The 24,641-nt window shown below is 49.4% G+C and overlaps 3 protein-coding genes across 5 annotated transcripts in view; 2 read left to right on the plus strand and 1 right to left on the minus strand.

The window, feature by feature from the left end:
• The window catches only part of LOC136790595 (tetratricopeptide repeat protein 38-like), a gene marked incomplete at its 5' end in the record, with an annotated part of 22,107 nt that extends 20,539 nt beyond the window's left edge, over positions 1–1,568 (minus strand). The window contains 2 exons of the mRNA XM_066995604.1: positions 161–238; positions 1,416–1,568. Coding sequence (XP_066851705.1) covers positions 161–238; positions 1,416–1,568 — 231 coding nt within the window. The remainder of the gene's footprint in view (positions 1–160; positions 239–1,415) is intronic.
• LOC136789681 (polycystin family receptor for egg jelly-like) lies at positions 1,562–8,613 on the plus strand. Its single transcript, XM_066990285.1, has one exon. It carries the CDS (start codon positions 1,662–1,664, stop codon positions 8,526–8,528), a length of 6,867 nt encoding a protein of 2,288 aa, XP_066846386.1. The 5' UTR covers positions 1,562–1,661; the 3' UTR covers positions 8,529–8,613.
• Positions 8,614–23,849: 15,236 nt separating this feature from the next.
• The window catches only part of LOC106029605 (protein mono-ADP-ribosyltransferase PARP12-like), a 46,008-nt gene continuing 45,216 nt past the window's right edge, over positions 23,850–24,641 (plus strand). For 2 of the 3 annotated variants that reach the window (XR_010828582.1, XR_010828583.1), the window contains exon 1: positions 23,850–24,040. The gene's annotated coding sequence lies outside the window, so the exon portion shown is untranslated. The remainder of the gene's footprint in view (positions 24,041–24,641) is intronic. The other variant, XR_010828584.1, reaches the window with a different exon arrangement.

Here is a 24,641-nt window from a genome sequence, read left to right on the forward strand (position 1 = left end):
CAAACACACACACACTGTGATTGCCTAATCATGCCTTCCTCAAGAAACAAAACTCAGTACAGCTTCTGTCTAATCTTTCAGCTGTTAAGGAATGTAAAAATCAGCTACACCAAAGACTGTTTTATGCACAAGTCCCTTCAGACCCCATTTTTCGTCATACCTGGGTGAGCACTGCATCAAAGAGTTTACAGGCTTCATTGCTAGCAGTGGACAGGCCAAGTCCAGCATCCTGCCAGGCCTGCACAACAAACAGATGAGAAATGAAGGATTTCACACACTGAGATGACAGACTTTAAAAAGTGGTGATGTTCTGATGTTTTTCAACTGTTTATTTTTTTTTTCAAAACAGGAAAAAGCTGTGAGAACAATGTTAGCAGATGCAGACACTTTTTGTGCACCTGTACATACATCTCAATTTGTTGGGTTAGCAGTGGGGATAAAGAACCAAAAATTATACAGCCTTTCAAATTCTACAATTTATACCTTACAAGGTGAGGACTACACTTAACTCCCTGCAGACAAACTTGGGCTGGTTCCTCTGCTGAAGATACACCTTGTATGAAACAGTGACACGGGAAAGGAAGACCCCAGGTTTCTATATACAAAAGCAATACTGCCTTTTCCCAAACAGGATGGCCACACAACCACCACATTTGTCACCTCACTACCTTAGGGGCTTCCCTTCCCAACTTACTCACCTAACTAATACTGTAGTTGTCAAAACTTTTAGAGAGCCTCGCAAAGACATCTTTTCCAACAGTACTCAAACGCTTTCTTTTCTCACTGATTGGTTTAAAGGCTCACATCCCAACACTTCTAGTACTTGAGTGTCCACCTTACAAGCCTGGGAGACTACGAATCTGTGACTGAATGAAACCCAGGAGAGCCGAGTAGGTACAAGGTAGACGAAGAGCTTGTAAAGCAGCCATCACCTTCCTTTTTCACACATGCTGGCTCTGCTGTTTCCTGCGCTCATTTCCCCTCATCCTCCTCCCTAAACCCAGAACAGACTGTCTGCTGGCAGGCTTCCTGAAGGAAAGTGCAATTGCCTCCACTCCTTTTCCTGCTTTGCCTTTCCTCTTTTGGGCCAGACCAAAGCCTTGCCCTTGCTGCTGCTTTCCTGCTGACTTTTCCCTTCTAGCGGCGTCTCTGCTGCCATGCCAACCGGCTGTGAGCGATCAATCCCCTTTATTCCTCTGGTTCCGTGCGGCCGTTTCGCAGTGCTCTGCAGAACCTGCGGCACCCAGAGGAGCTTTTTGCTTTTCTCCCCCAGCCCCGGCCCCGGCCCCGGCTCCGGCCACGCTGCCCCGTGGGCTCTCAGCACCCCCGGGGCTCCTCCGGCCCGGCCCGGCCCGGCCCGGCCCGGCCCGGCCCCCCCTGGTCGCGCCGCTCCCCTCCCCTCCGCCCCGCCGGACCTTGCAGTCCCTCAGTGGGGCGCACTGCTCCTGTCGGCCACGCTGGGCCCGGCCGCCCCGGGGCGCCTCTGCAGCCCGGCGGCTTTCTTGCCCTGCCGCCGGGGCCGGGGGGCAGGGGCCGGGCTCCGCGGAGCGGGTTCCGAGCTGTGGCCGTTAGACCCCGCCGGCGGCTGGGGCTTTTCGGCTGGCTCCCGCCCTGCCGACCGCAGTGCCGGTGCTCCCCGGGGCCCTCGGGGCGCTGCCGCCATGCCTCTGCACCCTGCTCTCCTCCTTCCGCTGCTCGGCTTGTTTCTCCAAGCCCTGCTAGCCCCTGCTCCCCGCCTGCAGCCACCACCGCTGCTGCTCACCTGCCCGGGCCCTCACGTACACGTCTCCCGAGGGCATGACACTCAGGGCTGCGTTGCATGCCCGGGGAGCGGCACTGTGACACTGCGCTACCAGCCGGCCCCAGGAGCGGGACCCAAGGCCGAGAAGGGAGGGATGCAGCCGCCAGCCCCACCACACTGCCTCTGGTACCTCAACTCAGCCCGAGCGACGAGCACCTCTGGCTGGGCAGGGCAGGTCACGCTGCACACAGGCCTCCCGAGGCCTGGACACGTTCCTCTGCCCGCAGCCTCTGGCCTCGTCACGGTGCAGTGCTCGTCCAGTTTGTGCTCGGCACCCACGTGTCTTCACCGCAACATCAGTGTCGTGATGCTGTCAAGACGTGCTGTCCTCAACAGCACAGGCATGTGCAGCAATCACAGAGGAGGTGCCCCACGGTTGGTTCGTCGCTCTGCACCACCCTTCCACCCAGAAGAAGACGCAGGACTTGTGGCAGAAGGGAGCGGCACCCCGAGGGGACTCGTGCCAGCTCTCTTCAGGCTCGCGGTCAGTGATAGCACCCCGAGAACAATGGAAATGGCGGTGCTTCGACAGGCAGCAGCCTGTAAGCTAAACTCTGTCATAATTCAAAAGCCTCTTCACATGTCTGTCATACATCAGAAAAGGGGCATGACTTTCTACCTGTATGCCAGAGTGCTAGTAGACTGCAGCCTCAGCTTGTCTATAAAGCCGCAGTGGATATTCTATGCTGTTCCGGACATGAAAACGAATCCAGACTGGGACAAACCTTTAAATGTGTCCTTCCTGCACGGTGCAGACACGGTACAGCTAACTGTCCCCGGTTGTACTCTGAATTACGGCACGTATCAGGTTTATTTTACTGCTACAGTGTATGTGCTTGGGACTAAAAGATATTTCAGTCGCACGGACAGAGTTTTCCTTCAGATCGAGAGAAGTGATCTAGTGGCAAATATCGCTGGAGGCACGTACCGGACGGTGGGTTTCTCGGATCGTTGGACTCTTGATGGCTCCGCGTCCTACGACCCCGATTCGCAGGAGGTGCTCGAGGGAATCATGTTTACTTGGTACTGCACTAAAAAGGTGTCGGACTATGAGACCATGAAAGTTAGCGCAGGACAGAAATGTCATCACTCCCAGAGGGACTTGAAATGGCCAACACCTACGGGTTCCATTCAAGCAGTGCCACCAGAATTCCTCTCAGGAAACGCTGCATACCACTTCCTTCTGGTCATTCAGAAGGACAGTAGAAAGAGCTATGCCAAGCAGACCGTAGACGTGAAGCCTGGCTCCCCTCCTCTTCTGGCCGTGGCATGCCTTGAGAACTGTGGCAGCACTGTCATTCCGACGGAGAGGTTTACATTGTTGGGAAAATGCCTAAACTGTCCAACAAAGAGCCAGCCAGTCTACCTCTGGTCCCTTTGTTTGGAAAACTCTACCGAAATCCGCTTTGACTGGTCTTCCAGGACTTCAACGGGCAGGTCTGGTCCTTACCTCTCTATACATGCTCTGACCTTTACAAATACTGCACATCAGTCATACACGCTGCTCTTAAAAGTGACCACTCGGGGCGGTGGGTCAGCACTCTACAGATATGCATTCAGAGTGAATTCTCCTCCCAGGGCTGGAAAGTGCAGCATCAGCCCACACCGGGGTACAGCCTTTCGGACTAAATTTGTTGTCCAGTGCAATGGATTTTCCGACAGCAACTTACCTCTGACATATAAAGTAATAGTAGCTTCTGATGTATCCCAGACCGCCAAAATAAGCTCAGTGGAGAAAAACACTTTTGGCACCATTCTGTACATTGGCTATCAGCCTAGAACTCCTCCATCTTTCCTGCCGGTTGGCATGCCCTCTCGGAAGTCTACTTTGACCCTGTATGTTCAAGTCAGTGATTCTCTTGGGGCATTTACCCAAGTGAGCTTATATATCCGAGTGGAGAACCCTGTGAAGAGTCGACCACTAGCTGTCATCTTTCATGAAATGCTTGCCTCAGTGAGCGGTTTAAGCGCACCCATGACAGCTTATCTCCAGACCGGAGACTATTTTAATGCTGGTTATTTGGCTTATCTTGCAGCCTCAGTCCTCAACTATATTAAAGCTGCACCAACAATCCAGATACCCAAGGCTCAGTTTCGGGAAAGCCTGATTAAAACAGCTCTAAATATTTCGGTTGAGAGCATGATGGAAATCAACCAAGTAGTTGCCTCCCTTTTTCAAGTCACAGAGGAACCGGAGGAAGTGAACATTCGTTCACAAGAGATTGCCATTACAAAACTGACCGAAGTAACGAGAGTGCTGAAAATACAGAGGAATGAGAGCCACTGGTCTGAACAAACAGAAATTCAGACCAGCGGAATACTAAGGTGCTTGTCCAACATCCTGAGGGCTGCTCTTCTGCCTCGCAGGAATGTCAATGTTGGTGGAGTCATGCAAGTCTTCTCCATCATGGAAAACTTAACAGAGATAGTTTTCCAGGGCAAAGTCCCCGGAGAGACAGACACTGTCATGGAAACGAAAAACTGGAACATCACTTTGAAGAAGGATGAAAACTGGAATGTCACCAATGTGTTCTCAGCCACAGAAACCTGCAGGAATTGTTTCTATCCAACACTGCAAAAAGGACAGAATTCAAGTCTGCCCCGCAACGCTGTCATTTCCACTGCAGTTTTTGAGTTTGATGAGAATCCTTTCCCATGGCTAGGTTACACATCAGAAATTGCAACAACCGTCTTGGGCTTCAAGATGGCAGAGACCAAGGCTAATGGAGATCTGCAAGGGATCCTGCCTGAAGAAGCGGACATTCTTATTGCAAGGAAGGATACTGAATCATCAACTTTTCCATTAGCAGTGGGACCTGATAGAACAGAAACCTACACTACTGGAGGATTTAGTCTTGAAGTGAACAGAAATACCAAGATTATATACGTCCAAATCCTGACAAAATTAAAAGTGACCTTCCAGGTGGTAGTGTTTACAAACACAAACATCACTCAAGCTTTTCCCATAGCCTCTTTTGATTCTTTTCCCGATATGCCGACGGTTGCAAGCAAAACCAAGACGGCTAATGCAGACTGTAACATCAAGGCTCCTTATGTTATCTGTCTCCCAGAGTCACTGCTGAAAGCTGCAGCTCAAGGAAGTAGTGCCGAGAGTCAGAACATCTCTATTGTCTTGCTGACGCCCTACCTTGCAAGGTATCCAACCACGGGGCTGGTGAGCATCAACATTTTCAGTGACCAGTGCTTGTTTCTGGGTGGAGTTCAAAATCAGTGGAGGGAAGACCTGTGCAGGCTTGGCCCCTTGACTGACTGGCAGAGGGTACACTGCATCTGCAAGATGAAGCAGAGTCACAGAAGCCTGTCAGTTCATGTGGCCTCAAATACATCCACATTTGACATCAGGTTCCTGGCAGCCAAAGTAATAGTTACTCCCAACACTGTGGACCTGGAGAAAATGCTCATAGCAGACATCCCTAAAAATCCTGTGACACTTTTAACGGTGCTCTTCGTTCTTGCAGTCTACTTGCTCTTGTCCATCTGGGCCATGCAAAAAGACAGGGCTGACAGGGCCAGCAAAGACAAGATTATAGTTCTGCCTGACAACGACCCCTCGGACAAAGAGAGCTTTTTGGTCACCTTATACACAGGCAGTCGCTGGGGAGCTGGAACCAAAGCTGACGTTTTTCTCCAGCTTATCGGTCAGAACGGCACAAGCGATGTCCACTGCTTACAGCACCCACAGGTTCCTTCTTTCCGTCAAGGAAGCACTGACTGCTTTCTCTTGACTACCGGGGAACGCTTAGGAGACATCTGTGCCTTCAGGGTCTGGCACAATAACAGAGGCCCATCTCCTGGATGGTTCTTAAGCAGAGCCAAAGTTGAAAACACGTCCACTCGGAAGACCTGGTTCTTTATGTGCAGGAAGTGGCTTTCTCTCGACAAGGGAGATGGCTTACTGGAAAGGACATTTTTTGTCACAAACCCCAAAGATCTCCTACCCAGAAAGGACTACTTTTTGATCCATCTCTCCCATAGTCTGACAGAGGGCCATCTGTGGCTCTCGATTTTTGCCCGTGTTCTTAATGGCAATTTCACCAGGCTCCAAAGGTTATCTTCATGTTTAACAATGTTGTTATTAAAGCTGCTCGTTAACATTATGTTCTTTAATGTTGACAAGGAAGAACAATCTCCAATACACTTGAGGTACTTGAGATCGATAATAGTAGGAATTGAATGTGCTTTGGTTACGATGCCTGTGGAGATGGTTATCATTGCCTTATTTAAGTATTCCCAGAAAGACCCAACCAGAAGTCCACCCCTCCTTTCTGGAAGGCTTAAAAACTGGAAGGAACCTTTGCAAAAATGGTACCTCTCAGAAACTTCAGCACAATCCAGGAATAATAATACCCTGGAGAACTTTCCTGGTCCCAGCAATGCACAGGGCCCGCTGCCTCACCAAAGGACGAGCAACCAACGAGCTCCCCAGAACTGGAGCAACTCCCCCGTTTCTGAAAGAGATGCAAATGCAACTGGAGCTGAGGAGCAGACGGCCAAAAAGAATTCCCCTCCAAAGGCTCAGGCCTTGCAGAGAGGGCCACCATCCAATTCCAGTTTCAATAAAAACTCTGCAGAAGAAGGGGGCAACTTTTTGAAAGAAATCAAGCCGCTAAATGTCACCTCCAGGCCCTTTCGCAAGACACCACAGGTGGTTTTTTGTTGGTGGTGCGTCTACCTCTCGTGGGCATTGGTTATAGCTGTAACTGGTGTATCGTCATTTTTCATTGTACTGTATGGTTTGTCTTACGGCTACCAGACTTCAATGGAGTGGTTTTTGGCATCAGCAGCCTCCTTTATTCAGAATGTGTTTTTCCTTTCTGTCCTAAAAATCGTTTGTTACTCAGCTTTGAATACACTTCGTCCTAAATGCTGTGAAAACATTCCATGGTTAACTCAGGAAAATCATTCTGAGATTAAGCTGGACAAGGAAACACTGAGTGAAGATGAGATGAGGGAGAAGCGCTTTAAACTTGCCCAAATCAGAGGCACCAAGCAGTATAAGCCTTTAGAAGCTGATGAAATTGCAAAGATGCTGAAAAGGGCAAAAATTAAAGCCAAGGCTTTCATTTTCATACGAGATTTCATTAGCCACCTTGTCTTTTTAGCTCTGGTATTACATTTTGCCTATTCCAGTGAGAACACCAACGTTTTTCACTACAACCAATTTATTCAGAACCAGTTCTCTCCCAGACTCTCCCCTGTGGACAAGATAGAAGATATTTACACGTGGATGGATGATATCTTCTTGCCCTTGATCCACAACAACGTTCAGCCTTCCTTTCTTCCTGAGAGCTGGTCCAAAATTATTGGTTTGCCTAGGATGAGGCAAATACGGGCTAAACAGACTGAGAAAAAATGTTTCCATCCTCACAGCTTTGTAAATAAATTTGTGATCAGCGAAAGCCACTGTCTTCACAAATACGGCAGGGACACTGAAGAGAAAGGTGACTATGCTGGCAGTTGGTCAAAGATTTCCAACCAGTCTGTTTCCAAGGATGCCAGCAGTCGGCTTGGGTTTACTTACCAGCCAAACAGGACTCCGTGGAGTTATTACTCATTTGGCAATTTGCACACATACAAATCCGGAGGTTACACCTTTTACTTTTTCCCCGAAGAAGGAAGACATAATTCAACAACAAGGCTGGATTTGCTGCAAAAGAGTCATTGGATCGATGAAGATACGTGGGCTCTGATCATTGAACTAACTACATTTAACTCCGATGTGCAGCTCTTCTGCAGTATCTCAGTCATATTTGAACTTTCGCACCTGGGGATCATAAAACCAAGTTTGTCAGTACGCTCTTTTGCACTCCCCATTTTTCATCAGCAAACAAAAGGTCAACAACTGCTTTTTGTTGTTTTTGTTGCCTTTCTGTTCATTTACATTGGAGATGGCCTTTACATCATTGTGCGAGGGAAAAAAAATACTAAAACCCCTTCTAACTTAATTAATTTTGGCTTAGTATCAACATTCCTCCTTTTTGTTCTTTTAAGGGTCCTAAAGTTTAAGATGGGAGCTGATATAGTGAAGTTCTACTTACTTCACCCAAATGATTTCATTCCTTTTCATGCAGTTTGTCATTTAGATCAGATTTTAAGGATTACTATGGGCTTCTTGGCATTTCTTGTAGTTTTGAGAACTCTAAAATATTCTCAATTCTTTTATGATGCGCACCTGGCACAGCGATCAATCATGACAGCTCTTCCTGTAATCTTCTCTATGGCTCTTGTATTGGTGGTGTACCTCTTTGTATTTATGGCCTTTGGCTACCTTGTGTTTGGCCAGCATGATGACAATTACAATAGTATGATTCGCTCAGCTCAGACTATATTCTCTTACAGTGTTTTAGCTTTCAGAGATACTGACTTTTATTCCAACAGGTTGCTGGGTGGTCTGTTCCTAGCCTCTTTCATGTTCGTGATGATCTGTCTTTTTATCAATCTTTTCCAAGCTGTTATTATATCTACCTACAGAGATATGAAACAACCTGTATATGAAGAACCATCTGATGAAGCCCAAGCAGTTGCTTTTGTATTACAAATGCTTAGAAAGATACTGTGTTATCTGATCTGTAGAACAGCCAAAGCAAGTGAACCCAATCTTTTTCACAGCGTGCTCTATGGCCAGCCTCAGAAGAGATGTCAGCAACATTTAGGCCTCAAGAACAGAAAAATAAAAGGAAAAAAAATGGTTTATCTTGTCATATGAACAATGCAAGATTTCATATTCCAGGTCAACTGTACTCTGTAATACTTATGTTTACTGTTACACTTATGTTTCAAATAAATGTTCATAAATACTTTTATTTTCATAATATTATTTTCATAATAAATTATTATTATTATTTTATTTTCATATCTTTTTTTTGTATGTTTTAACATTCAACCCCTTGCTACTGATTGTGCTTAGAGTTTCTCAGCTGAGAGAAATTGTGCTGAGAATTTAACATGGTATGACCTGACAATTAAAATTATTCATATCGCTGCATTTGTATTTGCAGGCAGATGGCTTCGTTAACATCTAACTTCTGGGCATTAACATTTGGCTGCAGAATACCATTTTATAGAGCCTCATTTTTTTTTTCTTTTAGTAGAATTGTGTATTTTAAAACTCTATCCCCATACCAGTCAGTATATTACAATCTGTAGATGAAGACTAACCAAGGTAAACTGCTACAGGCAAGATGGAGAACTTGCTTTGCTCTCATCAAAAACAAAACACACAGGAAAGGAGTGGAAAACTACCAGTCAGATGCTCCTTATATCCGCAGAAGTATACTTTACAAAATGCAACTGCAACGACACACTTCACCCTCTGCTGGTGATACAGTTGATCCCTGTGGGACCACCTATAACAAAGACTCGCTTCCTCCTTACTATATATTATTTATTTATTAGTACTATTATCTAAATGTAGGCCTGCATTTTGTTAGAAAAAGTGGGCTTACCATCAAAAGCACTGACAAAACTACCTACTCATGCAGCTTCCTTGGTACTACCCTTTGGGTTTTTACAAACTATTGGTACATTATTTAACTGAGAAAACAAAACGAAACAACAAGAAAACAACAACAACAACAACAACAACAAAAAAACAAAAACGAGTGGTTTTGAAAATTGATCTTGCCATATGCAGGCAGAAAAAACAAAAAGAACCTTGCTGGTACACTTAGAAAAAAATTCTTATTCATAAGACTGGGGAATTTTCCACACAGTTTACTTTGAATACAGAAGGATCACAGCATAGATAGCCAGGCTTGTTCTATGGCCAGCGATGCACCACCTTGATTTCTTCAAGGAGGCAGCTGACCGCGTGAGAGAAATCACAAAGTCTGTGAACACACCTTCCTGATTGGGGAGAACAGCCGGACTTGTCAGCATCACTGATAAGCACCAGCCTTGGGCAAAGGGGAGTTGAGCAGCTTGTTCTTGTCTATCTCTTTCACTAACTTTGTGGATCAAGGTCCGCAAGCATAAAAATCATCTGTTTGGCAGATGATAAAATAATTGTTTCTGAACCTTGGAGACTGAAAAGGTCTCCATGGGCCGCAGCCTCCTCCAGGCCACATCCACCTGCTCCACCGGGGGCTCCTCCATGGGCTGCAGCGTGTAGATCTGCTCTGCCATGGGACCCATGGGCTGCAGGGGAAGAGCCTGCTCCACCAGGGACCTCTCCACAGGCTGCAGGAGAAATTCTGCTCTGGCACCTGAAGCACATCCTGCCCTCCTTCTGCACTGACCTTGGGGTCTGCACAGCTGCTTCTCACTCCTCCCTCCCAGCTGCTGTTTTGCAGCAGTTTTTTCCCTTTATTAAATCTGCTCCCACAGATGCACAACCAACATCGCTCACTGGATCAGCTCTGGCCAGGGGCAGGTCTGGTTCAGAGAACTGGTTCTGAATAAGTGGGTTGTAATGAACACTGTTGGTTTTCTCAGTGGAACAGGCAAAAATTAATAGCAGAGCTAAAAAGACAAGGTGGCTGATGAAATTTGTTTGAAAACAAAAGCCCTGACTTTCATTTTTGCTCTTCCCAGCATCTTTGCAATTTCACCAGCTTCTCAAGGCTTACGCTGCTTGATGTCTCAGATTTGGGCAAGCCTAACGTGCTTCTCCCTCATCTCATCTACATTCAGCATTTCCTTACCCAGCTTAATCTTGGAATAATTTTTCTGACTTAACCACGTAATGTTTTCACAGCATTTTGGACAACATTTTGGATGAATCGCTCTCATAGCTGAGACAGAAAAGGTTTTAGGATATGAAAGAAGAACACTCTTGAAAAAGGAGGTTGCTGATCCAAACAGCCACTCGATTGATGTCTGGTAGCCGTAAGACAAACCGTATAGGACAATGAAAAATGATGATACCCCAATTATGGCTAGAACTAATGCCCACGAGAGGTAGACTCACTGCCAACCAAGATCTAAGTGTGGTCTCTTGTGAAAGAGCCTGGAGGTGAGGCCTACTTGCTTGCTTCCTTTCAGAAAGTTGCCCCCTTCTTCTGCAGAGTCCTTCTGGGCCAAGGCACGAGGAGAAGGTTCCCTCTGGGAAAGTTTAAATAGGGCAACGATAATCTTTTCCAGATGCCAGGTCACCAAAAATTCCTTTTATAAGTTCCTTTTATAATGGATCTCAGGTACCTCAAGTGCATTGGAGATTGTTCATTCTTGGCCACTTTGAAGAACATGATGTTAAAGAGCAATTTCAGTAATAACATTGCTACCCAACAAGATAACCTTTGGAGCCTGGTGAAAATGCCAGTGGGAAAGTGAGCAAATATTGAGATCCGCACATGGCCCTCTCTCAGATGATTGGAAAGATGGATCAAAAAGCAGTCCTTTCTGGGTAGGGGGTCTCTGGGGCTTGTGACAAAAAATGTCCTTTCCAGTAAGCCATCTCCCTTGTCGAGAGAAAGCCACTTCCTGCACATAAAGAACCAGGTCTTCCGAGTGGACGTGTTTTCAACTTTGGCTCTGCTTAAGAACCATCCAGGAGATGGGCCTCTGTTATTGTGCCAGACCCTGAAGGCACAGATGTCTCCTAAGCGTTCCCCGGTAGTCAAGAGAAAGCAGTCAGTGCTTCCTTGACGGAAAGAAGGAACCTGTGGGTGCTGTAAGCAGTGGACATCGCTTGTGCCGTTCTGACTGATGAGCTGGAGAAAAACGTCAGCTTTGGTTCCAGCTCCCCAGCGACTGCCTGTGTATAAGGTGACCAAAAAGCTCTCTTTGTCCGAGGGGTCGTTGTCAGGCAGAACTATAATCTTGTCTTTGCTGGCCCTGTCAGCCCTGTCTTTTTGCATGGCCCAGACGGACAAGAACAAGTAGACTGCAAAAATGAAGAGCACCGTTAAAAGTGTCACAGGATTTTTAGGGATGTCTGCTATGAGCGTTTTCTCCAGGTCCACCGTGTTGGGAGTAACTATTACTTTGGCTGCCAGGAAACTGATGTCAAATGTGGATGTATTTGAGGCCACATGGACTGACAGGCTTCTGTGACTCTGCTTCATCTTGCAGATGCAGTGTACCCTCTGCCAGTGGCCAAGCCTGCACAGGTCTTCCCTCCACTGATTTTGAACTCCACCCAGAAACAAGCACTGGTCACTGAAAATGTTGACGCTCACCAGCCCCGTGGTTGGATACCTTGCAAGGTAGGGCGTCAGCAAGACAATGGAGATGGTCTGACTGTTGGCACCAGTTCCTTGAGCTGCAGGTTTCAGCAGTGACTCTGGGAGACAGATAACGTAAGGAGCCTTGATGTTAAAACCTGCATTAGTCCAGGATATGCCTTTGGTGATATTTGCCTGTAGATCAGTTCTCCAGGGAAGAGGAGCACTTCGTGGTTGCACCTCGAGTACTGTGTTCAGTTTTGGGCCCCTCACTACAAGAAGGACATCGAAGTGCTCGAACGAGTCCAGAGAAGGGCAACGAAGCTGGTGAGGGGTCTGGAGAACAAGTCTTAAGAGGAGCAGCTGAGGGAGCTGGGGTTGTTCAGCCTGGAGAAGAGGAGGCTCAGGGGCGACCTTATCGCACTCTACAGGTACCTTAAAGGAGGCTGTAGTGAGGTGGGGGTTGGTCTGTTCTCCCACGTGCCTGGTGACAGGACAAGGGGGAATGAGCAAAGTTGTGCAAGGGGAGGTTTAGGTTGGATATTAGGAAGTACTTCTTTACTGAAAGGGTTGTTAGGCATTGGAATAGGCTGCCCAGGGAAGTGGTTGAGTCACCATCCCTGGAGGTCTTTAAAAGACGTTTAGATGTAGAGCTTAGTGATATGGTTTAGTGGAGGACTTGTTAGTGTTAGGTCAGAGGTGGGACTAGATCATCTTGGAGGTCTCTTCCAGCCTAGATGATTCTGTGATTCTATGTTTCTGTGGTGGGAGGCCTGTCTGCAGCATGGCCTGCCCTGCTCAGTGAGAGGTGTTCTTCACCCAGGCTGAGTTCGGGTACCAGAGGCAGCGTGGTGGGGTTGGTGGCTGCATCTCTTTCTTCTCTGGCTGGTAGCGCAGCGTCACGGTGCTGCTCCCCAGGCATGAGATGCAGTCGTGGGTGTTGCGTCATTGAGAGACGTGTCCATGAGGGCCCAGGCAGGTGAGTAGCAGGGGTGGTGGCTGCAGGTGGGGAGAGGAGGATCGCAGGGCTTGATGGAACAAGCCGAGCAGCAAAAGAAGCAGAAAAGTGTGCAGAGACATGTCAGTAATGACCTGAAGACCAAGAGGGAGCACTGGCATTGCAGTGCTGCCTGCAAGTGGGAACCAGCCAAGGAGTCCCAGCTGTTAGTTGGTGTCCTTAGAGATCAGAACGTGCTCCATGGAGACCAGGACCTGTCCCCCTCCTCCCCGGCACAGCTGGCAAGGGGGCCTGGTACAGTTGCCATCCATGTCCCTTGGGCAGCAGCTGCCCGCTCCTGGGCTGCCTTGGCCCTGGTGTGCTGGGGCAGGCAGGAAAGCTGCCCACCAGCAGATGTTCCACCACCGTCCTTGGTAGCATACTTACAGAACAGCAGAAAGGCTGAGCCTTGAAGGGACCTGTTTCTCAACCAGGTTCACCTAGAGCAGGTTTTCCTGGACCACGCCATGGTGGTTTTGGTGATCTCTAATGAGGAGACTACACAACCTCTCTGGGCTACTTGTGCCAGTGCTCTGTCACCTGCACAGCACGGAAGGGTTCCTGATATTCAGAGGGAACCTCCTGTCTGCCAGTTTGTGCGCACTGACTCTTGTCCCCTGGCACTGGGCACTACTGAGAAGAGCCTGACTCCATCTTCTTTGCACCCTCCCTTCAGGTATTCATAGACATTGATGAGTTCCCTCTGAGACTCTGCAGAGTCCCGGCCCTCTCAGCCTCTCTTCACAGGAGAGGTGCTCTAGTCCCTTCATCAGCCTCAGGTCCCTTTGTTGGACTTGCTCCTGTATATCCACGTCTCTTTTAGTGAGGGGCCCAGAGCTGGACATAGTGCTCTAGGTGTGGCCTCACCAGTGCTGAGCAGAGGGGAAGGATCACCTCCCTCGACCTGCTGGTAATACTTAACCTAGTGTAGCCCAGGATACCACTGGCCTTCTTTGTGACAAATGCACACTGCCTGCTCATATTCTACTTGGTTTCCACCAGGATGCCCAGGTCCTTTTCTGCCACGCTGCTTTCCAGCTGGGCAGCCCCTAGCATATGGGGGTACATGGGGTTGTTTCTCCCCAGATGCAGGACTTCATGCTTCTCCCTGTTGAACTTCATGAGTAGTGCAGCCAATACAAGAGAACATTAACTTCCTGTCAGATCGTTTGTCCAGATCCCTTATCCAAGTTCCTCCAGATGGCAGCATGACCCCGTGGTAAATCAGCCACTCCTAGCAGTTCCATGTCATCCACGAACTTGCTGGGGGCGCCCTCTTCCCCATGATCCAGATCATTAATGAAGATGTTAAACGAGACTGGGCCCAGTAGTAAGCCCTGGGGTACCTTGCTAGTTACTGGTCTCCAGCTGGACTTTGTGCCACTGATCACCCCGCTCTGGGCCTGGCCATCCAGGCAGTTTTCAATCACCTCACTGCCCATCAGACTGATAACATCGGGAGCTTGTGTAGGAGGGTTTTACAGGAGACAGCATAAAAGGCCTTGCTGAAATCCATGCAGAATATATCCACTGCTTTCTCTTCATCCAACAGACCAGGCATTTCACCATATAAGTTTATAAAGCTGGTCAGGCCTGACTTCCTCTTGGTGCATCCGTGCTGACTACTCTTGATTTTCTTGTCATTCGTGTGCCTGGAAATAGTTTCCTGGGTTAGTTGCTCTATCTCTTTCCCAAAGTTTGAGGTTAGGCTGACAGGTCTGTAGTTCCCTGCCTCGTCCTTCCTGACCTTCTTGAAGATAGGGGTGACATTTGCTTTTCTCTAGTCTTCAGGCACTTCCCCAGCTGCCATGAACGATCAAAGATTATTGTGAGTGGCCTTGCAATGAGAGCAGCCAGCTCCCTCCACACTTGTGGGTGCATGGCATCAGGACCCACGGACTTTGGAATGTCCAGTTTGCTGAAGTATTCCCCGACCTGATCCTCTTCCACTCAGGGTACATCTTCCTTGCTCCAGCTGTTCCCCTGGTCTCTGTGACCTGGCATTCCTGAAGGCTGGTCTTGATAGTACAGACGGAAGCCAAGGCAGCATGAAGGGGGTAGGTTTAGGGTTAGGGTTAGGGCTAGGGTTAGGGCTAGGGTTAGAGTTAGGGTTAGGGTCAGGGTCAGGGTCAGGTTCAGTTTCCGGGTTAGGGTCAGGTTTAGGGTAGGGGTCAGGGTTAGGTTCTGTTTTAGGTTAAGGGTTAGAGATAGTATCATGGTCAGGGTTAGGGTGCAGGTCTGGGGTAGGGTCCGGTTCTGGGTTAGGTTCTGGGTTTGGATAACTGTCTGTGTCCAGGTTAGGGTCATGGTCCGGTCAGGGTTAGATTTAGGATTAGGCTTAGGGTCAGGGTTAGGGTCGGGGTCAGGTTCAGGGTAAGAGTCAGGGTTAGGGTCAGGGTTAGGCTACGGGTCAAGGTCAGGGTTAGGTTCAAGATTGGTTTCAGGTTCAGGGTTGGTGTCAGGTTTAGGTTTAGGACCTGGACCCGGACCCAGACCCTTACCCGGACCCAGACCCTAACTCCAAACCGGATACTAACCCTGAACCTAATCCTGACCTGTCTATGGGTCAAGGTCAGGGTTAGGTTCAAGGTTGGTTTCAGGTTCAGGGTTGGGGTCAGGTTTAGTGTTAGGGTCAGTATTAGGTTCAGGTTAATGTCCCGGTTAGGGTCAGGATTAGGTTTAAGGTCAGGGTTAGGGTTAGGGTTAAGGTTAGTGTCAATATTAGGGTCTGGTTAAGGGTCTGGGTTAGGGTCTGGTTAATTTCTGGGTCCGGGTTAGGGTCCGGGTAAGGGTGCGGGTCTGGGTTAGGGTCACGGTCCAGCTTAGGGTTAGGGTTAGAGTTAGGGTCAGGGTTAGGGTCAGGTTTAGGGTTAGGTTTCGGTTAAGGGTCAGGGTGAGGGTTAGTGTCCAGTTTAGGGTCCAGGTTAGAGTGCATGTTAGTGTCCGGGTCCAGGTTATGGTCAGTATCCAGGTAGGGTTAGGGTTCGGGTTAAGGTCAGGGTTAGGGTTAGGGTCAGGGTCAGGAAGAGTGTGGGGGTCAGGGTTACGGTCAAGGTTATTTTCAGGGTTAGGGTTAAGGTCAGGGTCCAGGTTAGGTTTCGGGCAAGGGTCAGGGGTAGTGTTAGTGTCAGGGTCAGGCTTAGGGTCAGGCTCAGGGTTAGGGTCAGGTTCTGTCGTTGAGCCACTTGCTAAACATGGCTCATGCCTGTAGATGTTTTCCCAGTGCTTTCCTGCACTCTTCTTACAAAGCACACCACAGAACATCTCTCATATATGCGCATCTGTAATTTATACATGCCTGAGTAGGTTTCACTTCCTTCCCTATGTATGCTAACTTCAAGTAATATATGCAACAAAAGAATTGTTTGCAGGTCTAAAACTTTCTCACCCATTCCTTTCAAAAAATACAAAATTCAGTAGATCAAATGTTCTAGGAAAATATCCTAGGACTCAGGAACACTGCAGGACAAAAGTAGTTTTACCTACTGCTGACAATGTAGAGAGGCCCACCCTTATAGCATACACAAATTTTTATGAGCCAAAGATTTATCTGTATAGCTTATAAGGAAAAGTGGAGGTGGCTGTGTCACTCAGGCATGGGGAAACTGTGGGGCATCTTTGTGCAAGCAATCCCATAGTCCCACATAGGAATTTCAACATGTGGAGAAAATAAAATAAACAGAGCCCAAAAAGCAAACCCATTAATAACAAGCAGCCCCTGGCAAAAGAGTAAACTCTCAAGCAGAATGGATGCAAGAAGTTTTTATTGCATAAAAATCGAAAATTATGGTGAAGCATCCCACAAGACCCAGGTCACTGACGTACAATCTAACGACTTTGTCAAAAGATGTGCTTAATGCAACCTGCCCCTTCTCCCAGTGCAACAGCTGTCACTTTTAAGGGGAGTTATCAAATGTTTGCCTGTTTCAGAGCCCTGCTAAAGGGCTTTTGTTGAGACAGTTTCATCAAGTTGAGTTAGTTGTAATAAGGTGACAGACATAACGGATGTGAAGTTTCTGTTGGTAAATACACTTACTGCAACAGCACTAAGATATGATACCAGTGCTAGCAAAATGCTCTCCCAGGCATTCCTCACCAAAGGGTGAAGATGCAGAGCTTACCAAGAAGGCATCCCTGTCTAGGTGGAGGAGAAGGAGCACAGCCAGTCAACTGCCTATGCTAGGTTTACAATTTCTTCTTCTGTCTCTCCCCAGCTCTACTGTTTTCCTCACTCTATTTTTTTCCCTAACGCTAACTTTTTTTTTCCTTCTTTTTCTTACACTAACTCCTATCACTCTTTTATATCCTAACCTTACCTGTTCCTTCCCTGGGGGTATGATTTGAGTGAAGAGTTGAGTGCTAGAGTCATATGTGTTTTGCATGTACTTCATTAAGCTCATTATCCTACTCATGCGTATTAACTTTAAAATTTATTTTACACATAGAGAAGCAAAAAGTTTCACTCAGGCCCTGTGGACCTCAAGACTCTGTTCTGCCACCAAAACAGGGCCGTCCCACCAACACAAGACTCCCTCCTTCAGCAGCCTCTCCTACCAACCTTGCGGACTTCCATCCACAAAGCTTGTGAAAGAGATAGACAAGAACAAGCTGTTCAACTCCCCTTTGCCCAAGGCTGGTGCTTATCAGTGATGCTGACAAGTCTGGCTGTTCTCCACAACAGCTGAAGCCTGAAATAATTAGAGCCTTAGACACTTAAAGTGCTGTATCAATCAACCTGACCCAGCCACCCTGTGATCATGACAGTGACTCTCCAATGGGATTGACCAGGAGAGGAGAAAGAACAATACCTTTACATTCTGCTGCTGCTGCTTTCCTGGGGAACTCAAAGTGCAAAAGCTGCACTGAAATGCCATGACAGTATTTTTTTATGCTGCAAATAACCTCAGAGAAGGCAGACTCACCTGTCCAGGAGTGCTCAAGAGAGAGTTACCAGAATAAAGGGCCCTGCGTTTCTCTGGAAATTTGGGAAACTGATAGCCTCCTGTCACAGATTTTCAGAAAAGAGGTCTGTCTTATCCACTCAGTGTGGTCAGCCCCTGTCTGCAACATAGTCATCTCTAAGTCCTCTTTTCCTTCCACATCTCATCCAGGTTGCACAACAGATGGCCCCAGAAAATGCTACCTTCACTCCTTGCCTAAGCATTCCCAACCATCACACCAAAGCCATGTATGACACCTTGGAAGTAACAAAGCAAATGGTTTGCAGACAGGGCTACCATGGTAAGATTTGCAGTTATTTGCAGAGGGGTGAGCTGATGGTAGGAAGAGAATTATATTCTTTCAGAAAGGTGTTAGATGAAGTTTGTGAAGAGAGGTAGTATCTTTTTCAAGACCAAAAATGTAGTTTTGTTTTTCAAAAAAAAAAGAGATTCTTTTGGGCATGAGCCTTTCTTCAGATCTTGGAGTGATTTACCAGTGTCATAGAGTGTGCCACATGGGTTAAATGGCATAATTTTTTACCTTCTATTCTTATGTTACAGAATCACAGAATCAAAGGGGTTGGAAGGGACCTCGAAAGATCATCGGGTCCAACCCCCCTGCCAAAGCAGGTTCCTTAGAGCAGGCTGCCCAGGTAGGCATCCAGACGGGCCTTGAATATCTCCAGAAAAGGAGACTCCACAACCTCCCTGGGCAGCCTGTTCCAGTGCTCCGTCACCCTCACTGTGAAGAAGTTCTTTCGCATGTTGGTGCGGAACTTCCTGTGCTCTATCTTGTGGCCATTACCCCTTGTCCTATTCCCACAAACCCCTGAAAAGAGGTTGGCCAAATCCCTCTGTCTCCCACACCTCAGGTATTTGTACACATTGATGAGATCCCCTCTCGGTCTTCTTTTCTCCAGGCTGAACACACCCAGGTCTCTCAGCCTTTCCCCATAGGGAAGATGTTCCAGGCCCCATATCATCTTTGTGACCCTCCGCTGGACTCTTTCCAGGAGATCTTTTTTTGTACTGGCGAGCCCAGAACTGGACACAGTACTCCAGGTGAGGCCTGACCAGGGCAGAGTAGAAGGGGAGGATCACCTCCCTTGACTTGTTGGCCATGCTCCTTTTAATGCATGCCAGGATCCTGTTCGCCTTCTTGGCCACCAGGGCACAGTGCTGGCTCATGGTCAACCTGTCGTCCACCAGGACCCCCAGGTCCTTCTCCTCGGAGCTCCTCTCCAGCAGGTCGTCCCCCAGCCTGTACTGATACATGCGGTTGTTCCTTCCCAGGTGCAGGACTCTACACTTGCTCTTGTTAAACCTCATTTGGTTTGTTCCTGCCCAGCTCTCCAGCTGGCCCAGGTCTCGCTGAATGGCAGCACAGCCTTCTGGCATGTCAGCCACTCCTCCCAGCTTCGTGTCATCTGTGTACTTGCTGAGGGCAGACACTATTCCCTCATCAAGGTCATCGATGAAGATGTTGAACAAGACCGGACCCAGCACCGACCCCTTGGGAACACTGCTAGTCACAGGTCTCCAGCCGGACTCTGTGCCGCCCATCACCACCCTCTGAGCTCGGCCAGTCAGCCAGTTCTCAACCCACCTTACTGCCCACTCCTCTATCCCACACTTTTTCAGCTTTGCTAGCAGGATGTCATGGGAGACAGTATCAAAAGCCTTGCTAAAGTCAAGGTAGATGACATCCACTGCTCTCCCCCCATCTACCCAGCTGGTGATGCCATCATAGAAGGCAACGAGGTTGGTCAAGCACGACTTCCCCTTGGTGAATCCATGCTGACTACTCCTCATAACATTCTTCTCTTCCAATTGCTTGGAGATGGCATCCAGAACAAGCTGTTCCAACACCTTTCCAGGGACAGAGGTGAGACTGACTGGCCTGTAGTTTCCCGGATCCTCCTTCTTGCCCTTCTTGAAGACCGGAGTGACACTGGCTATCCTCCAGTCTTCAGGCACCTCTCCTGTTCTCCAGGACCTTTCAAAGATGATAGAGAGCGGTTTGGCAATCACTTCTGCTAGCTCCCTCAGCACACGTGGATGCATCCCATCGGGACCCATGGATCTGTGTGCGTTGAGCCCACTCAGATGCTCCCGAACCACTCTCTCGTCAACCAGGGGGGAGCCCTCCATTTCCTAAGACCCTTTCTCCTCCCTCCAGGGTCGAGGAGTTCCAGGGGGGGAGTCCTTGAAGCAAAGACTGAAGCAAAGAAAGCATTCAGTATCTCCGCCTTCTCAGCATCTCCCATTACCAGGACACCCCCGTAATTCAGCAAGGGAAACACATTATCCCTAGTCTTCCTTTTACTGTTTACATACTTAAAAAAGCCCTCCTTATTGTCTTTTATCTCTTTTGCAAGCCTCATCTCTAGGTGGGTTTTCGCCTTCCTTGTCACGTCCCTGCAGGCCCTGACAACACTCCTATACTCCTCTCAAGAGGACAGGCCCTTTTTCCACATTTCATAGACCTTCCTCTTCCTTTTGATCTTATCGATGAGCTCCTTGCTCATCCACGCAGGTTTCCTGCCCCCCTTCCCCCATTTCCTACTCTTAGGGATGCACCAATCCTGAGCTTGGAAGAAGTGCTGTTTAAATGTAGCCCAGCTCTCACAAGCACCCTTGCCTTCTACCAACCTAGCCCATGAGATACCCCCAAGCAGGTCCCGGAAGAGGTCAAAGTTGGCTCTCCGCAAGTCCAGGGTAGCAATCCTGCTTTTAGCCTTACTTCTTCCACCAAGTTCCATCTTGAACTCCACCATCTCATGGTCGCTGCATCCCAAGCTGCCCCCAACCTTCACATCCCTAACAAGCCCATCCCTGTTGGTAAGGACAAGGTCCAGAAGCACCCCCTGCCTCGTTGGTTCCTCCACCACCTGCGTCAGAAAATTGTCTTCAATGCATTGAAGGAACCGTTTGGACTGCACATGCCTGGCCGAGTTGCTTACCCAACAGATGTCTGGATAATTGAAGTCCCCCATGAGAACCAGCGCCCGTGATCTTGAGGCTACTACCAGCTGCTTGTAGAAGGCCTCATTGACCTTCTCCTCCTGATCTGGTGACCTGTAGTACACCCCCCACAACAGTGTCCCCCATACCAGCCCACCCCTTAATTCTCACCCACAAGCTCTCCACTTCTCCTTCACCCTCCCCCAGGTGGAGCTGGGTACACTCTAATTGCTCCCTCACATAAAAGGCAACCCCACCCCCTCGCTTCCCCAGCCTGTCTTTCCTAAAAAGGACATAGCCCTCCATGACAGCTTTCCAGTCATGGGAGCTGTCCCACCATGTCTCTGCGATCGCAACGAGATCGTGGCCCTGCGACCGAACACAGATCTCGAGCTCATCCTGTTTATTTCCCATGATCTGCGCATTGGTATACAGGCACTTTAGGGAAGCAGCAGGCACTGTTACCCCTGGAGGGATGCAAGAAGAAGATTCTGGACGGGGTATCGGGATCATTACCTTCGCTGAGGAGCCCTCAGACAATCCTATGGGACAACTCAGAGGTTTTTCCCTACTATCTTCAACAGTGACAGCAGTGACAACTTCCCCCAGCCCTTCTCTGTCACTTTTAGCTCCCCTCCCTTCCCCCGTCAAACCTAGCTTAAAGCCCTGGTAATCAGCCCAGAGAACTTGCTCCCCAACACAATTGTGCCCCACTTGCTGAGTTGGAGTCGGTCAGCAGCCCACATACCCAGCTTCTCAAAGGACTGCCCAAGACCAAAATACCCAAATCCTTGGTCCAGACACCATCCTCTCAGCCAGTCATTCACCTGTCCCGTTCTCCTCCTTCTTTCTGGGTCCCAGTCAGCCAGCGGGAGGACAGAGGAGAGGACAGAGGAGAACACTACTTGCACCCCCGATCCCTTCAACATCCTTCCCAGGGATGGAAAGTCCTTTTTAGTATTCCTCATTTTTCTAGTTGCAGCTTCCCGGGATCCAACCTGAATGACAACAAGAGGATAGTAGTCCTCCGGTTTAATGAGCTGTGGCAGAGCCTTCCTAACATCTCTGACACGTGCCCCAGGAAGACAGCACACCTCTCTGGATAGATTATCTGGGCGACAAATGGGAGCCTCAGTGCTCCTCAGCAAGCAGTCTCCGATCACTAAGACTCTCCGCTCTTTTTTTGTGGCACCGGTTGTGATGCAGTGCTCCATCCGGCCCCGCTCCCTATGCTCAGTACTTCCCCCAATCTTGACACGCTTCTCAGGGTTGCTTCCCAGGTTCAGACTACTGTCCAGACCCTCAACCTCTTCCTTATCCTTCCTAAGAGCCTCAGATCTACTACCCAGGGACACCGTGGGGGTTGGTGGCACCGTGGGTGTCGGGGGCAGATATCTCTTTCTGCTTCAAGCTGAGACGAGGGTCCAGCTCCTTTCCTCTTGTGGGCGGTCAAGCCCTCTGTCCTGCATGTGATCAGCTGGGTCAGTTACTACCCTTTGCAGGGACTTAGGAGGGGGCTGCTGGCCATCAGCAAGGACAGGTTGACACCTCCTGTCTGTCACCCTCAGACACTCCCAGGATCCCCTCAGGCTGCCGATTTCTCGCTGCAGCCCAGCCACCTGCTCAAGGAGTTCATTGAGCAGGGCACACGTGCACCGACAGCAGACCTCTCTTCCCTCAGGACCCAGGTATGTCTCCAGATTCGGGAGCTCCCTGCAGTCTCCAGTCTGGACTGCCACTTCCCCCCTCAGGGGATCCACCTGAGTGTCCCCATGAGCCCAGAGAGGCAGTATCTCCTCCGCTTGGGTTGCCGCCTACGGACCGGCCACTGCAACGGGTGCCCACCATGGTGAATTCTAGGTTCTAAGAGGCAGAGTTCCCTGAGGAGAGGAGGGGAAGAGAAAGGGAGGTGGGAAAGGGAGGAGAGAATCCTCCTCGCACTCCTCCCTGCCCCGCCTGAACTGCCCCGCGCGAACTGCCTGCGCTAACTGCCTAGCCAGTCCTCTTAGCACGTCCTGTTGGCGGCGGCCCTGGGTCGGGGCGCTCCCTAGGCCTTGCTTTTATAGCGCCAGGGGGTGGGTGGGCTGCTGTCAGCCCTGGCTCCGCCCTCAGCACGTCAGCGCCCGCGGCGGCACAAGCACAGCTCCTGCCTGCTCGGGGGGAGCGGTCCGGGGCTGCGGCTCTGGCCAAGGGGCTCTGTGCTGCGTTGTTGGGGGGACCGGGGGGGGTTAGGGGTTGGCTCCGTCCGTCTCCCTGCCAGGAGCCCTCGCTGCAGCCGATCCGCACGAGGTCCTCGTTGAAATGGCCAATATATATTCTTATATTCTAATTTAGCAAGTTTCCCAACTTGCCCGAAACTTAGATCTTGCCTAGAAACAGGGATATTACCTCTAACACAGAGCCATAGTAACCCTGGTAAAAAAAGTAATAAAAAAACCTGATTTCTTGTACTGCGTCAGTAGAGGACAGGCTTTGCTTACATTAAAGATACCTGGGATCTATGTAGGTGGTATAGAGCTGTGTATATATTATATAGACCTGTATATATATATACATATATATTTCCTGGCTGGTCAAGTAGCCTGAGAAGCGAATTTAACGAGATCCAGTGTTACATGTCAACCAGGAAAGCAGTTAGAGACCTGAGGTTGGCTTAAGCTCAGGCTGCTCCACAGAAGCCGTATTCCCTTGTACGCCGGCCTCTCCCCAGCATTCACACCAGGCATAGACGGGTGGCAACGATTTATTAGTTAGGCGAAGACGGTCTGGGCTCCCCCGGCGGGGCGGTGAGCGCTGCCAGGCACTGTGATCATCTTCGGTCGTGAAATTTTCGGCTGTGAGCGCCTCTTGCAGGGAGAATGGTACTTCCAGCTGGCTTGACGGGCATCATGTATACCTAGTTAGACATCATATAATAAATTACAGCTTATTATTAACCGCAATTAAATTGTCGTCTATGCATTGTTTCTGCTCAGAGGGTGAAGAGGCGCTGGCCCTTTAAGGAGGGGGCGGGATCTAGCCTGGCGGGGAGCCGGAAGCCGGAGGCGGAAGCGGCGGAGTGGTGCCCGTGTGCGCGCTGTTGCCGTGGCTGGCCGCAGCGGCGGGGCGAGGGGGCGCCTGGCGGGGCGGAGCCGTTGGATCAAGGGCGTGTGTCCGCCCTCCCCCTCCCGGCCGGGCCGGGCCCGGCCCATCCCGTCCGTCGGCCGAGACAGAGGTGGGACAGCGCGGCCTGGCCCCGGGGTTCATTTGTTGCATGAAGCCCGCGGCCTCTGTGCTGCAGCCCAACAGCCACGGAGCGCTTTGTGGTTTTGCGAGGAGCTTTGAGCTGAGGGTGGAGCTGTGGGGTGCAGCCCTGGAAAGGGCTGCGGAGAGGTTCCAGGGAGTTGTAGGCTGTCTGAAGGCAGTACGCAGTGCTGCTTTGGGGCGTGCACAGGAATGGGCGTTAAGGGCTTGGGGGAAAGCCTGTGTCCTGTGAAACTTTAGCGTTTCTGGTACAAGCTTGCTTGCACCTGACCTAGTTGGTTTTGGGATCACGACTTTGGACTGGGAGGGCTGTAGAATTACAGAAACAGGGAGGCCAGAGTGCCTCATTCAGAGTACACATGGCCCCTCAGGTACTCAACTCCCTTTTAAAAATGAGGAGGAAATGAGAAGTTTGCAATATGTACGAGAGGTGGTAGCACAGTTTCTGAATCTGCTCAGAGAACCCCAAGAGAATACTTCCATATCTCAAAGGTGCTAAGGGTCATCTATTAAGAAGAGAGATTAATCATGTCTCTAAGGTGCCTGGGCTGGAAGGAGAGTCTGTGAACGCT

The sequence above is a fragment of the Anser cygnoides genome, chromosome 1, assembly GCF_040182565.1.
Source record: "Anser cygnoides isolate HZ-2024a breed goose chromosome 1, Taihu_goose_T2T_genome, whole genome shotgun sequence".
Lineage (NCBI taxonomy): Eukaryota > Metazoa > Chordata > Aves > Anseriformes > Anatidae > Anser > Anser cygnoides.

Excerpts from the sequence above, each read along its gene's own strand:
- LOC136789681 (XM_066990285.1), top strand. The coding sequence starts at position 1,662 with ATGCCTCTGCACCCTGCTCTCCTCCTTCCGCTGCTCGGCTTGTTTCTC.